Here is a 15,337-nt window from a genome sequence, read left to right on the forward strand (position 1 = left end):
TAAAGTAGTTCATTTCTAAAAATAAATAAATACTTAATTAAATAAAGATAGACAGATAGAGAGAGAGAGAGAGAGAGAGAGAGAGAGAGAGAGAGAATTCAATTAAAATCACGTTAGAGTAATATTATCATCTTTTTTTTTTAGATGTTCCACATAGATACAGTTCCACAAGATTTTATTTATTCATTTATTTATTTATTTATTTTTATTTATTTATTATTTAAAGTGTTATAGTATTTAAATGATGATGATGATAATAATAATAATAATAATAATAATAATAATAATAATAATAATAATAATAATAACTATTATTATTAAAAATAATGTTGCTTTTTAACAATAAATACAGTAGATGTAGAATTGTTGCTATGGTGAAGGAGATTATTTAATATTTATGGGCGGAGTCTCCAGTGTCAGTACTTATAAGCAGCAAGTTCAGAAACACTGTTTCTAGTCAGAACTCTAAATTTGTGAATATAAATAATTTGGTATAAAGACATCAGCGGACGTAGTTGTCTTTAATATTCCCCCTTTAAGGAAAAGTTTCCACTGTAGCTGCTTTCGATCTACAGTTTCCAAAATGCAGACAGACAAGTTCCTGTTTCTAGTTACCATTCTTTGCAATTAACTTCAAAAATAAGAAAGATAAAGAAGCTGGTGAAGATACTTACTGAATAAAATGATGCTGAATTGCTGCGGTGTAAAAAGAATAAAAGTAAAAGGATATAACTCATCAACTCAGAGGATGAAGAGTAACGCTGCTGCGCTCCTGCAGAGGGGATTAGAATCTTATTTAGTTTATTATTGAAACAGGTTTATTTACAACTCGTCAGAGATGAACCTGATGTTTTATGTCCTCTATATTCAGGGGAATAAACAGGCACTTATACAGAACGAGAGAAAGAGGGTGAAGTGTGTGAGAGAGAGAGAGAGAGAGAGAGAGAGAGGAAAGGAAGAAATACAGAGAGAGAGAGAGAGAGAGAGAGAGAGAGAGAGAGAGATGCAGAGAGAGATACAGAGAGAGATACAGAGAGAGAGAGAGAGAGAGAGAGAGAGAGAGAGAGAGAGATACAGAGAGAGATACAGAGAGAGAGAGAGAAACAGGAAGAAAGAGAGAGAGGAAAAGGAAGAAATACAGAGAGATAGAGAGAAAGGGAAACAGAGGGGGGACAGAGAGAGAGAGAGAGAGAGAGAGAGAGGGAGAGAGAGAGAAAGAAACTGAGACGGGGGGCAGAAAGAGAGAGAGAGAGAGAGAGATACAGAGAGAGAGAGAGAGAGAGAGAGAGAAAGAAACTGAGACGGGGGGCAGAAAGAGAGAGAGAGAGAGATACAGAGAGAGAGAGAGAGAGAGAGAGAGAGAGAGAGAGAGAAACAGGAAGAAAGAGAGAGAGGAAAAGGAAGAAATACAGAGAGATAGAGAGAAAGGGAAACAGAGGGGGGGCAGAGAGAGAGAGAGAGAGAGAGAGAGAGAGAGAGAGAGAGAGAGAGAAAGAAACTGAGACGGGGGGCAGAAAGAGAGAGAGAGAGAGAGAGAGAGAGAGAGAGAGAGAGAGAGAGAGAGAGAAGGACAGCAGATCTGTTGCTCAGGGCACTTGATCCAGTCGAGGTGTCCTCACAGATCGCCAGACAGATAATCCATCAAATGCTCCGGCCCTGTGACAGGGATGAATTTCAGAAGTAGTCTCATTCTTGGTCTCACACACACACACACACACACACACACACACACACACACACAGCCGTGATCATTAACACAGAGGCTGGTATTAAGACGCACTTCTCCGGTGACGCTGGTTTGTCAGTTATTAATCTGATACGTGGAGTGGCAAAAGCCATCATCATCATCATCATCATCATCATCAACCAAATACCTACCTCACCCCCCCCATCCCGAGCACATTCCATAGCAAAATGCTCACAAGGTTCACGATCCATGCAAAGAACAGCAGACTACACAAAGTGTAAATATCTTGGAGAGGTTTTATTGCGTCACTTTGAGGATTCCAAACAGAATTCCATTCACAAAATATCACAGTCATGATTACAAAAGGCCTCGATGACATCCGAGTGGTTTCATTACAAAACACAAATACAGACAAGCTGCTGTTCAAATCGTCTCCATGAGAGGCACGAGAAAAAGCCACGGCGCTCCTGGAGCACATCCGGGACGAAGCGGCGACACGGGTGACCGTGCAAAGAAAAAGAAAAAGAAAAGAAAGGTGCCTTCATCGTTCACACGGCACATCACTGTAAGGCAAAACAAACAAAACAAAAAAGGCCACTGAAGATTACAGAATAAATCTAAATAAGGTTCAGGACTCAGGTCTACGTCTCACTGCGGTTAGCAAACAACGGCTGGCGCGTAAGCTGTCTGTGGGCGTGGCTTAATGAAGATCTCATGAATATTAAAATCCTGAGATTCGAGCATCTTGTCTGTGGGACTTATTTATGACACTTAATAAGACTAGTGTGTTTAACCTTTGGGGAATCTTTGGGATTTTTAACCTCTAAATTATTGCACAATTCTACATTTCTAATGGAAAAGCTTCATGGCGATCTGTGAAAACACATCAGACGCTCCCGTGCTTTAAGAATAAAATACAAATCAGCTGGGTTCACGCCTTTTAAATCGTCAGGATGCTAATTTCCAGGTGAACATTAGCATGTGTACACTCCTAACACACAAACACACTCTTATTGATCAAGAGTTGCTTCAGGACTTCAAAATTTTCTTCACGTCAATAAAAATAACTTCTGGACTTGGATTAGGAAAGATTTTTGTGGAATGATATATATATATATATATATATATATATATTAATAATAAAATTTGGTCAAATTCTACTGATAAACAGTGTAAGAACAGTTGATGGTCTGCTTTACTTGACACTTGTTTGACTTCCTATTTAAAAAAGAAGAAAAAAAAGTTCCTGCAGGTGCTGAAGTTCACACTATAAGAAGCTTAAGAAATCAATGGCAGGATTTGCAGCCCATTTCACAGCGATAATGATGAGCACCGGCGAGCGTTCGATTGTGTGCAGTGAGATAATCATGCGTTTCTGTGCGTGCGATCGCTATCTCGGGTGACCGTGCAGATGCGGATGCGCCGATTAGCCGGACGTTCCCGTTTCAGCGAGGCAGACATGCGTCTAGAAATATCGGGAATAAAAAATAAATTCCGAACTGTATCAGACGCGACGTGGCACTGAGTAAATGATAGAAGACGTGTGAATAAACGAGTGAATGAATAATACACTGAGAGATCACTGTGAGGGACGAGTTCGCTCCCGAAAACCTGGCTTTGGGTTTTGTGGAAAAAAAAAACAAAAAACAAAACAAAGAGTTCAGTCTAAAAATGACCCGAATGGAGCTCCACTGATCTTCACTAAGTTTGATTTGGTCTGTAGGAGGAGCCTACCGTTTGATTGACAGGAAGATTGGGTAAGGAACTAAGGCTGAGTGTGTGTATGTGTGTGAGTGTGTGTGTGTCTGTGTGTATGTTATTTCTTGGTGATAGCGGCCACTGCTTTCTCGGCTGCGTCGTCCAGGTTGTTGGCTGAAGTAATGGGGAGCCCGCTCTCCGACAGGATCCTCTTAGCCTCCTGTACGTTGGTTCCTACACACACACACACACACACACACACACACACACACACCTTCATTATCTTTTCAGTGTCACAAATAAAAGCAGGGAACAACTGGGCCTCATAAACAGATAAACACACACACACTAATTAATGTCTGTTACTACAGGGACATTTGGTCCTATAAAGATGCTGAAAATCTTTTCAAACACATGAACATTTACTGATACAATGGGTGAAATTTGGTCTACAGAGTGACACACACACACACACACACACACACACACACACACACGTCCTCATAAATTTGGTCCTCACAAAACTTATACACGTCATGTACTTCTGTTATTGTGGGGACATTTGGTCTTCAGAGTGGAATACAGATTTACACACACACACACAAACACAAATTAATTTCTATTACTATGGCGACATTTGGTCCTATAAAAATGCTGAAAATCTACATACATGAACATGTACCATTATTATTGTGGGGACATTTGGACTACAGAGTAGGACACGCACACACGCACACACACACACACATCCTCATAAATTTGGTCCTCACAAAACTCATACATGTCATGTACTTCTGTTATTGTGGGGACATTTGGTCTTCATAGTAGAATACAGATTTTCACACACACACACACACACACACATTAATTTTAGTCCCCCTTTTTTAAAACACTTCACCCTGGTAAAGCTCCAGATTCTCCATTAATCCTGCATTACAGAGACTGGTTTTTAAAGCAGGACTTGACCGAACTCTGTCCTCTCCGCCCTAGAAAGGCAGCAGCGTTGAAAATGGAGTGGTGCTGCACCACTGGCAGGAGAAGCGGCAGGGGTTGGATGAAAGTCAGAGGTCTCGTTTCATTGGCTAAAAGTCAGAGGTCTTGTTCCATTGGCCGCGGTGCATATCGGGCCCAGCTGCCGGGGGCCCTGGGGTACACGCTCAGTGTGATTCTGATCAGGCGGTCTTCCAGGACGGACCTTCTGCCCTTCGGGGTCCTACACACGGTTTACAACCTAATACAGTCTCCCCCTAACATGCTCACCCTGACTCGGGCGAATACCTAAATCTCAAGAGATGAGTGATGGGAGGAACAGAGAGAGAGAGAGAGGAGAAGAAATGTTAAAGGATGTGTGTTATGGTTGTTTTTGCATGTATAAGATAAAGTGTTTTGTTATTGTTGGTGTGTGTGTGTGTGTGTTTGTGTGTGAGAGAGAGAGAGAGAAAGAGAGAGAGATGAGAGAGGGAGGTGAGCAGCTGGCAATGTGCAGACTTTCTGATTTCACAGGTGAGAGTGCAGCTTTAGGGAGGATAAAACATGTCCACACACACACACACACACAGAGGTTCAAAAGTATGTGTGTGTCTACGGATGCGCTGCATAAGTGTGTGTGTGTGTATAGTTTTGTTTGTGTGGGTGTCTCTAGACTACTATAAAAGTTGCCACAATAACAGAAATACATGACGTGTGTGTAGGTTTTAGTGCCTTGAGAGGACCAAATGTCCCCGTAGTAACAGTAATACATGAAAAGTGTGTTTGTGTGTGCACAGATTTTATGTGTTGGTGTGAGTGCTTTATGAGGACCGTTAGTCTTCATACTGAAGAGAATATTCCCATGTGTGAGTAAAGTATTTTAAGTAAATAAAGACAAATATACTGTGTGAGTGAGTATGTGGACTCAAGGTCCCCATAAGGATAGAAGTAACAAACCAAGGTGTGTGTGTATGTGTGTGTGCATGTGTATGTGTATCTCTAGACTACTATAAAGGCCAAAAGTCCCCACAATAGCAGAAATACATGAAGGTTGTGTAAGTTTTAGTGCCTTGTGAGGACCGAATGTCCCCATAGTAATAGTAGAAAGTGGTAAATAGTTGTAGTACATAGAAAGTGTGTGTGTGTGTGTGTGAGCGCTTTATGAGGACAAGTGGTCTTCTTACTCATGAGAATATTCCCATGTGTGTGAAGTATTTTAACTAAATAAAGATAAATAAATTGTGAGAATGAGTATGTGGACTCAAGGTCTCCATAAGGATCGAAATACCAAACAAATGTGTGTGTGTGTGCGTGTGTGTGTGTGTGCGTGTGTGTGTGTGTGTGTGTGCAGGTTTAAGCCCTTTAAGAGTCACAAAGGTGTCTATAAGAACATGAGGAACGCATGCATAGATATAGTGTTTGTGTTTTTAGTCGATGTATTTGGCCAGTTGTGGTAACTAAAAGGTCCCCACAATGACAATAATACTACAGGAAAAAAGTGTGTGTGTGTGTGTGTGTGTGTTTGAGAGAGATCTGTGAGGACCCAAAGAAGCCAAAATAATATGTATAAAATAATATATGTATTCATGACAAAAGGACTAACGCGTTTTAGATTCGAAGTCCCCACACTGAGAGGAATGCAGCACAAATGTGTGTGTGTGTGTGCGTGTGTGTGTGTGTGCGTGTGTGTGTGTGTGTGTGTGGTCTCTCTTTCTCCCTGCAGTATAATTATGATGGTATCTGCTCTCTAATCAATAGCAGTTTCAGAAGGAATTCAATTACAGCACCACTTAACTACTGATATTTCACCGCCTTTGTCCGCTCACATAACGACTCATTTCTAACACGTCTCCCGCACCGGGCAGCACCAAACAATCAATCGGATAATTTCATTAGCGGAGGAACAGGGCGAACCAGGGCGTGTGTGCTTGGTATCGAGTGTCGGCTGCTCTCCATCCCTACACAACAATGTGAGGGGAGACAGAGGACGTGTATACACACACACAAAAAATAATTCAAAGGATCATAAATGTCTATAAAGCCTAATCTCTAGCTATAAGGGTTTATATACTCAGATCACACAAATGTCCCAAAAAAAGAAAAAAAAGCCAAACCACCTCTTTAATCATAAACACACACACATGTACCTGCATACACACAATGTTAAAACCTTTTACATGATACACACGGAGCGGAGAATCATACTCCACACCCACCACTAGGTGCTGCCAGAGACCTACTCTACATCCTCATCAATCCAAAAAAAAAAAAAAAGAAAAAAGAATTATCATATTTAAATCACCAGCAGGAAAATCTCAGTCTAGGTTTATTCCTATAGAATGTCATAGTGTGTGTATAAATCTATGTAAGAATATAAAACTATATAAGAAATGACTAGAAGTAACCAATGAATCAGATTTTATCTGTCATTACAATCTTTGTGCTCAATTCAAAGTAAAAGAGCAATATTTATCTATTAACTAATCATTTTATTATCCAAAATTAATTGATCGATTGGTAACATATTGATTAGGTTTATATAACAGAAAACTTTTTTTATTTTCATCGTGATCTTGTTTGATATCGCACAAAAAAAGTGGTACATTTTTTAAAAATAACGCTCATTTAATATTTTTGGGAAGAATCTGAATAGCATCCATCTGTTTACAAAACTTTTTATAAAAAAAATTTTCTTTAAAAAAAAAATTTCTTTAAAAAATAAAAAAAAGATTTTTTAGTTGGAATAATTTATTATTATTATTATTATTATTATTATTAATAATAATAATAATAATAATTTTATTTGGACACATTGATTTGCATGCAGAAACGTATGTTCTAATTCCAAGTATAAATGCAAAATTGTATTTAGATTAATTTTATTTATTTTTACTTAAGTTTATTTTATTTTACTTTATTTTTTCTGTTAAAAGTGTGAATTGTAGAACCCGTAAACGTGGGTTAGTGTAGGAGTCGACAGCGTGAAGCTAACATAGTTTGGTTAACTCTTTAATTAATGGACAAATCATGGCTAACAATTTTAAATGATGTAAAATTCCTAAAGGCCCATCATTAAATGAAGTCTTGAAGCCTTACAACATTAGAAAATTCCCTTGTTTCAGCTTGAGGTACTCGGTTACACGACCCAGTTTGAGTCATGTATGTCAGACAAAATCTGAGGTATGTTCGATTTCGACATCAAGAACTAGATCGGAAAACCTCAGACATGAACACTCAGCATGACAGGAATAGTTCTTGCCATGCTAGCTGTATGCTGTTTCTTGTTCAGGCTAATATTATCTCTCGTAGTTCCTGTTTTCACCCCGGAATGGAAGTAAATAACGACGACAGATCAGGTGTTACGTTACACGCCTCTGTCTTCCCAGCAGCAGTGGGGTGTGTGAGGTCTCAGGCAATGGACCGGAAAAACAAACCATGAGGTCACCACAACACGCATGCGTGTTTGTTTTCCTGATGCTAAGACAAAAATATACAGAAAATTATAGAGACATATAAGTCGGATAATCGTTAAGGCGGGCACATGCTTGTATGGACGTATGTAAACAGACCCAACGATCAAGACACACAGACGTCAAACAGGTTGTGTGATGTCTCGGGAGGAAATCAATGGCCAAATATTGCAGATAAACTCGAACCGAGGAACCATTTTATAGCACTCTGTCAGCCATGATCAGAGACCGTACTGAGAGACAGGCAAGGCTATCGATCTCTCCACACCATGCAGACAAACACACACTCACACACACACACACAAAACATCAAGCATGAGTCAAATCATTTTTTGAACTCAACCCAACCTTTATTGCTTGAGTTTGAGAAGTACTGCTGAGGTACCCCATGGAGGCTCTACCCCGTCCACCCTCAAACTCCCAGTTGGAAATCCAAATTCAAATTAAAGAAGCTGCTCCAGCTTCTTCCATATATCTGACAGATCTGTGATTTGGTACATTATACATATTTACTTCAAGAGGGTGTGCAGATGTTTGCTACCTGGCTGTTGACACTTGGGTCGCCTTCAGTCCTGGTTATGATATTTACTGCAAAATCTAGCTAAGAAATTCATGTGGGATCAGCTGACCTTATTTTTAATTCTCTATGTTCCAATATTCTCAGGTTCTAATGCTTAATTTCCGTGACACCATTCTGGCCATGTGCCCTTGTTTCTAGGCCCGGTTTCTATATTCCCAAGATTGCTTTGTTGTCACAGTTCCTATGTTCCTTGTTTCCACTCTGTTGTGTATCCTACATTCCTAGGCCCATCTTATTTCTAGGGTCCAGTGTTCCTAGACCCCTGCATTTCAAGCTACCTTCTGTTCCCCAGAGTGCTATGTCTTGGGTGTATCCTATGTCTCCAGGTCCCACAATTCAAGGGGCTGATGATTTGAGAATGCTCTGTTTCCAGAGTCCTATGAATTCAGAAGCATACATTTTTTCGAGTCTTGTTTTCCCAATGTATCTTGACCCCTAGGCTAACAGGATCCAGTGTTTCTAGAACCCTATTCCAAGAGTAATGTAATACCAGAGTCCCATATTTTGAAGGTCTGAAGGATCCTAAAGGATCCAAAGTTTCCAATGTCCTATATTTCCAGGGTGTAAAGTTTCCAGGAGTCCTATCTTCCCAGATTGCCATGATCTCAAAGTCCAATGTTTACAGGCCATACCCTTGCCAGACTCCCAGAATCCAAGAGATCCATATTCCCAAAGGACCAATAATTCCAAGAGTGGTATGGACCCAAGGCCTGGGGTTTCCTGGCTTCTAGGTACCAGGGTTTCCTGGCTCCCGAAGGCCCATGTTCCCAGAGTAGTATATTTCCAGTGCCTTTCCATTTCTTTTCCACTATTCTTACTGGGCCATGACTTAAATCTTCTGGGAATCTACCTTTCTAGGGCCTTACATAAAGTTTTTTAGACAACACTACTCTCCAAATCCAATATGACATTAAACTCCACTCTACATAGTCTGATGTTGTATGTTAAATACAGAATTCCTAAAACTGCATTTTTTAATTTAGCTGGATAGAAAGTTAATTTGAGTTTTTTTTAATAAGATTTGAAACTACAAGAATGTTTAGAACTCAGATGTTAGATATTACCCTGGGAACATAGATAAGGTGCTGCTGATTCCAACGCAACACGGTAAGAAACACAAGATATCTAACTGCTCATGCTTAAATGTCAAATATTGAGTTTATCAGGTTCGCTGTAAGTGAAGTCAGAACTTATCTTTCTGCAACTCTCGCTCTCCATGGAGGTAGAGGTTCTCTCAGCAAGCTAATGTGCTAGCAGGGAGCATGACGGTGCTGTTCTGTGCCAATTATACTAACAATGAGCCGGAGCAGGCGGCGTGCCGTGCGTTCGCTAGCACCTAGCATTAGCATACCCAGGTGAGAGGTCACAAATCAGCGGCTATCTCTTTCGTTCTTTTCGCCAGTGCTAACGACTGTTACAATGCATCACGCATGCTAATGATGCTCCCTTGCGTGCTACCTCTTGCGTGTGGGTGAAAGTTGGGGAGTCCAAAGTCAGCCCCTGTGAGAAGTTTCTGCTGCTTATAATGAGCATGGTGATGAAAACATTATTATGTAAGGACACAGACTTTAGCAAGAGCTAACCCCTTGGCTGCCTGCTAGCAGACTGCTAGCTGGATTTAACTAGCAATGTGTAAGACAAGCGTTCCCGGGAATAGAACGATGGTCATAGCTCCCAACACGGACAGCCAGATTTTGTCGAACGGGTGAAGATGGGATTCAGATTGTATATATTGTTTGTCAGTAACTGTTTTATCCAGGTCAGTGTTACAGGTATCATGAGAATACACCCTGGACAGAACACCAGTCCATCGCAGGCACCTTGAGCACCTAGGGTCAACCTATTGGTAAGAAAACCGCAGAACCTGAAGAAAACCAAAATGGCCATGGGAGGAAGATGGGAAACAACATGCTCATTAACCCTGGTATCTGGGAGCTCTGGGGCAGCAACATGACCTGCTGCACCAACTATTAGTAAATTCAGTAAATTCAGTAAATTTCAAGGGGATGTGGTAGTTTTGTGGTTAAGGTGTTGGACTACTGATCCGAAGGTTAGGAGTTCGAATCCGAAGTCCACCAACGTGCCACTGCTGAGACCCTAAACAAGGCCCTTAACCCTCAATTTGTGTAAAATGTATTATGTTGTAAAAAAAAAAAAAAAGATAAGGGCGTCTGCCAAATGCGGTAAATTAATTTGCAAACCGTAAGCATGATGATATGGCACCCATCTACCAGACGAAGGACTGGATGAAAAGGACATCCGACACTCAACAACAACAGAATCTGTCAACACACACACTCACCTTCCAGACGGACAACCAGGGGCACCTTGAGCCCCAGCTCTCCACTAGCCTTAATGATGCCTTTAGCGATGATGGCACAGTTCACAATCCCACCAAAAATATTCACCAGGATGGCCTCCACCTAAAGGAGAAAGAGACAGAGAAACAGAAATGGAGGTGGATAAATACTAAGAAACAATAAAACAGACACAAAAGTAACTTTATATAGACACACACACACACACACTCCGGCATCATGGTCACACTGGATAAGCGCGTAAGCAGTGTGACTGAAGTGCACGGACAAACGTCGTCTGGGATGGCACAAATAAATGCCCCGGTTCAACAATATCCCGTTTCGCTCCACAAATAACCAAGGAGCACAAAACAACAATATGATCCCGTGTGTCTCTAAGGTTCTGCAGCTTGCTAGTGGAGATAAGAACAGAAGTGCGGCTATACAAAGTCCTTCTGAAAAAGCAGAAAGGAGGAATCAAGCTTCAAACTTGCGCGAATCCGGTAAAAGGGGGAAAAAAAAAAAAAGAAGTATCGCGAGAGGCCAAGGTTAGTGCTGTCAATCAGGCTGCAGTCAGGTACGGGATTAGGATAATCCCTAAAAAGCTACTAAACAGATTACAGTCACATAATACAACAATGATTTACATTCATGTCCGTGAGGACGCACGGAAGCAGACGCTCATGAGTGTACTCACACACACACACACACACACACACACACAGACACACACCTTTTAAAATGGCTAACTATGTAAATAACCTACAGCTCCTAGACTTAATTTCTGTGATATGATGCGCTAATCAGCAGGATCAAGAGCAGGATGTGTTAATGCTGTTAATGCACACACACACACACACACAAATAGAGAGAGAGAGAGAGAGAGAGAGAAAGGGTACTTATAAAAAATATAATATATAAAACTAATACTAAAAATATCAATTCAACTGAGGGAAGTTAAACAAAAGAGAAAGAGGAGAGGAACAGGTAGAGATAGAGAGATCAGCCGTCAAGATAGAGAGAGAGAGAGAGAGAAAGAGAGAAATAAGAAATAGTGGACACCATTTGTTGTGCACATCACAAGTTGATTTGAAGTCTGTCTAGGATTCGTATATCGAGTCAGATGGTGAAGTATCTGACAGATAGATAGAGAGAGAGAGAGAGAGAGAGAGAGAGAGAGAGAGGATGTGTGATGCACCAAACACTGAATGAGGACCTGAATACACTCAAGCTGAGATCACATCAACCATGACTGCACAATTCATGCTCCTGCTGCCCCTCACCTGACTCTAAAAGCCTGAGTAACCCTCACACACACACACACACACACACACACACACAGGATATATCTGGCTATGATGCTTATGAAACGTTTCACCAAATAATCTCCACTGATCTGACATTTCACAGCATAGCATGATCCAAGTGTGTGTGTGTGTGTGTGTGTGTATTCCAATACCTAGCACACAAACACACTCTGTATATCTAATCCAAGGTGGCTGCTCTCATGTGTGCTATTTTCTTGGTGCCATTTCATCCACTATCTGATCTGAATCACTTCTTGGTCTGATATCTGATCAGCTTTCGGATTTCTGGCCGCCTCTAGCGTCCCCGCAATCCCGTCTCCTGACACCGGGGGGCACTGAAGATCCAGGAGTCTGGTCCTAGTGTCTCCCGTCTCGTCTCCCTCATCACACAGGCTCCATTTTTCAGTGCTGGCGTTACTGAGAGCGGCCATATTTCTTTCACCCATGCGTTTCCTATTGACATCTATGTATATTAATGACACGGCGGGTGATTTATGCGCCGTTGTAGCCAAGTCAACGTAGTTCATAAAAATATTGGCCATGCTCCGCTCCAACTGTCTGTGAATGTGTGGGAATGGATCGTTTTTTGATTTTTTTTGTTACAGCAGTTCTCCATAGTAAACCCCTCCAAAAAAAAAACCCAACAGGTTTTTTTGAAACAAGTTATAAATTCACTTTTAATTGTTATGTTCTCATAAAATTGAGAGATGAACGTTGTTAATACCTCTGGCGCATCGTTGTGCGGTTTGAATGTGGGTCATTTCTGACAGATTGAGGACTCTTGAGGATTTCGGAGAAACAGGCTGGGACACATCTCTCGGTGACTCGATGCTGCCTAGTGTTTTGGTGACCTTGAAAAAATTCAAGACCTCAGCTGTGTGATTTCCTACATCCTGCTGGCCACAAACCTGATGCACACACACACAGAGTCGTTTTTGTACCTTTATACCTACATCATTATGGCAACAGTAAGAAAATTGCTCTCAGTGTATTAAGTGAGATTTCAGAACTAAAAAAAAAAATTAATTGCACCACTCAGTTTAGTCATTCCAGGATTACGTGAAGTTTTTTTTAAGCCATTGTTGTGGACTGATGACTTTATTAAATAACTGCCGTGAAATCACAAGCACAGGATTCTTCTTTTGAACTCCTAGCGATGAAGACACATGTAATGACTTCACGTGAGAGCTGAACTCATGTTCGATGCACGGGAATGGAAGGCAGCACGTCTCGTGCAAACCCCTCCGAGTTTGTGTGACTTTGCGCTAATTTCCCACAACGGCGCAATCTCACTGGATGATTACATTCAAGGTTTTACATATTTGTATATTACACAATCTCACAATCCAAACAAGAAGGTGAGCTGATATCACTGTGAGATGGAAATATCCTGTGGTCATTCACGTATCATGGAGATGATGTGATGACATCCAAAACAGGAGAAGGTCATGTTTTTGCTTCACAAAAGATGAATGCATGCACAAAACTATATGCCTCCCTTCAACCTATCAACTCTGAATTTTCACTTATGAAATCTGGCTTAGATTGTGCTTTTTTTGGTGCACAAACTTGCAGGTTTAAATGCAAGATCAAAAAGCCTGTTTTTGTGTTACAGATTTTGCACTGTGTTGTACTTTGCGCAACAGTCATAGTTAGCTAGAATACAGCAGACGGTCAAAATTAAATTCCAATTCCCAACTCCGCCATAATCAATAGTGCAGTTCCCCACAAAATGCCACCATGACCGCTCATTTGAACCGAAGATTGAGGCAGGAAAGGCATTTTTTATTAGAACTTCAATCAGTGTAAAATGTGTTCAGATTGCTGAGATATGAGGTAGCTCAGCAGCTCCAGCTCATTGCTAATAATTGGAAGGTTACAAGTTCATATCCCACAGAGTCACTGCTAGATCTGTTAATAAAGTCCTTAACCTTCATATCATTCAGCTCCATCGCCATGCTTAGATTAGGTTCCGTGAGTCACATTCATTAAAAGCATCAGGCAAAATGTATATTAATAAATGTAAATGTAGCGGAGTTTCAACCGCGGAGTCTCGGCTGTGCATTTATTACAAGTTTCACTTTATTTAAAGGCAGAAAAAGGGCACCTGCGTTTAAGTCAAAGGCAGTACCCGATTTCTGCGTGTTTGCTAACTTTAGTATGCATTAAAGTAAACAACTTACTTCAACTAATTTCAGATGGCAAATCTATTTAGATCGATTCCCGCTCCAATTAGGAGCCGAACACACGGGCGCTCTGACTGATCATCGAGCTCACACATTTAATTAAGCCAATTAACACCCGACTGGATCAATTAGGTCGGTTCACACCTAGCAAATTACCCATGCAAGACTTGTAACACTAATAATAAAAAATAAATACTTTCTGCAGACAGAAATACTTGTATAACATTCCAGTGAGGATGTAAAACAAGACAAGGAAAAATCGACCAGAGCACGCTGCAGGATTCCACTACTGCTACAGGTTTCAACCTTAAACTTGTGCAAGTGACTCGAATTTCAGATAATAAGGTCATAGCGCCCGTGGCAGAACGGCATGTCAAGGTGTTTATCCTTCAGACTCAGGCGGAACAGCTGCAACGAGCTTCAGAGCTCAGGAAAACAGCCTGCTGTCTGGATTGAAGCTCTCAGGAATCTCGCTCTCTGCCACATCCACTCAATAACACCCCCGAATCCGCAGGGATACCAACAAGCAAGAGCCATTACACTGGAGTTCATACCAAGTTGTAATTAAAGATGCAAGAAGTCTGCCACGCCGTTCATCGTAAAATATTCTTTATTTGTATGTATTTAGACTTATGTTAATGAATAGTGAAAGCAGATGGACCACATATAGAACTAGTCTGGACAAAGGTGTGGCAAGGCAATGTGCAAAAATTGTTGCTACAAATGCAAATCATTCTCTTTGTAAGGCAGCGTATCTATAGTCTACCATCTGTTTTGATTGTCTGGTGCCTCTTCTTGTGGTAAAATAAGGAAAATGCTACTACTGCATTCTATTCAGCACCTATTGAAATCCATTCAGCACCCACTGCATTCCATTCAGCACCTACTGAAATCCATTCAATACCGACTACATTCCATTTAGCATCTACTGTATTCCATTCAGCATCTACTGCATCCCTTTCCGAATCTACTGTATTCCATTCAGCATCTACTGCATTCCTTTCCGAATCTACTGCATTCCATTCAGCATCTACTGCATTCCATTCAGCATCTACTGCATTCCTTTCCGAATCTACTGCATTCCATTCAGCATCTACTGCATTCCATTCAGCATCTACTGCATTCCATTCAGCATCTACTGCA

General features: G+C 40.9%; 1 protein-coding gene across 1 annotated transcript in view; it reads right to left on the reverse strand.

Annotated features, from left to right (window-relative positions):
- Positions 1–1,965: 1,965 nt before the first annotated feature.
- suclg2 (succinate-CoA ligase GDP-forming subunit beta) overlaps positions 1,966–15,337 on the reverse strand; it is a 91,957-nt gene continuing 78,585 nt past the window's right edge. The window contains exons 10-11 of the mRNA XM_058373744.1: positions 10,707–10,827; positions 1,966–3,619 (exon numbers count right to left, since the gene is read on the reverse strand). Coding sequence (XP_058229727.1) covers positions 3,504–3,619; positions 10,707–10,827 — 237 coding nt within the window. The 3' untranslated portion in view covers positions 1,966–3,503. The remainder of the gene's footprint in view (positions 3,620–10,706; positions 10,828–15,337) is intronic.

This window comes from Hemibagrus wyckioides, linkage group LG21, assembly GCF_019097595.1.
Source record: "Hemibagrus wyckioides isolate EC202008001 linkage group LG21, SWU_Hwy_1.0, whole genome shotgun sequence".
Lineage (NCBI taxonomy): Eukaryota > Metazoa > Chordata > Actinopteri > Siluriformes > Bagridae > Hemibagrus > Hemibagrus wyckioides.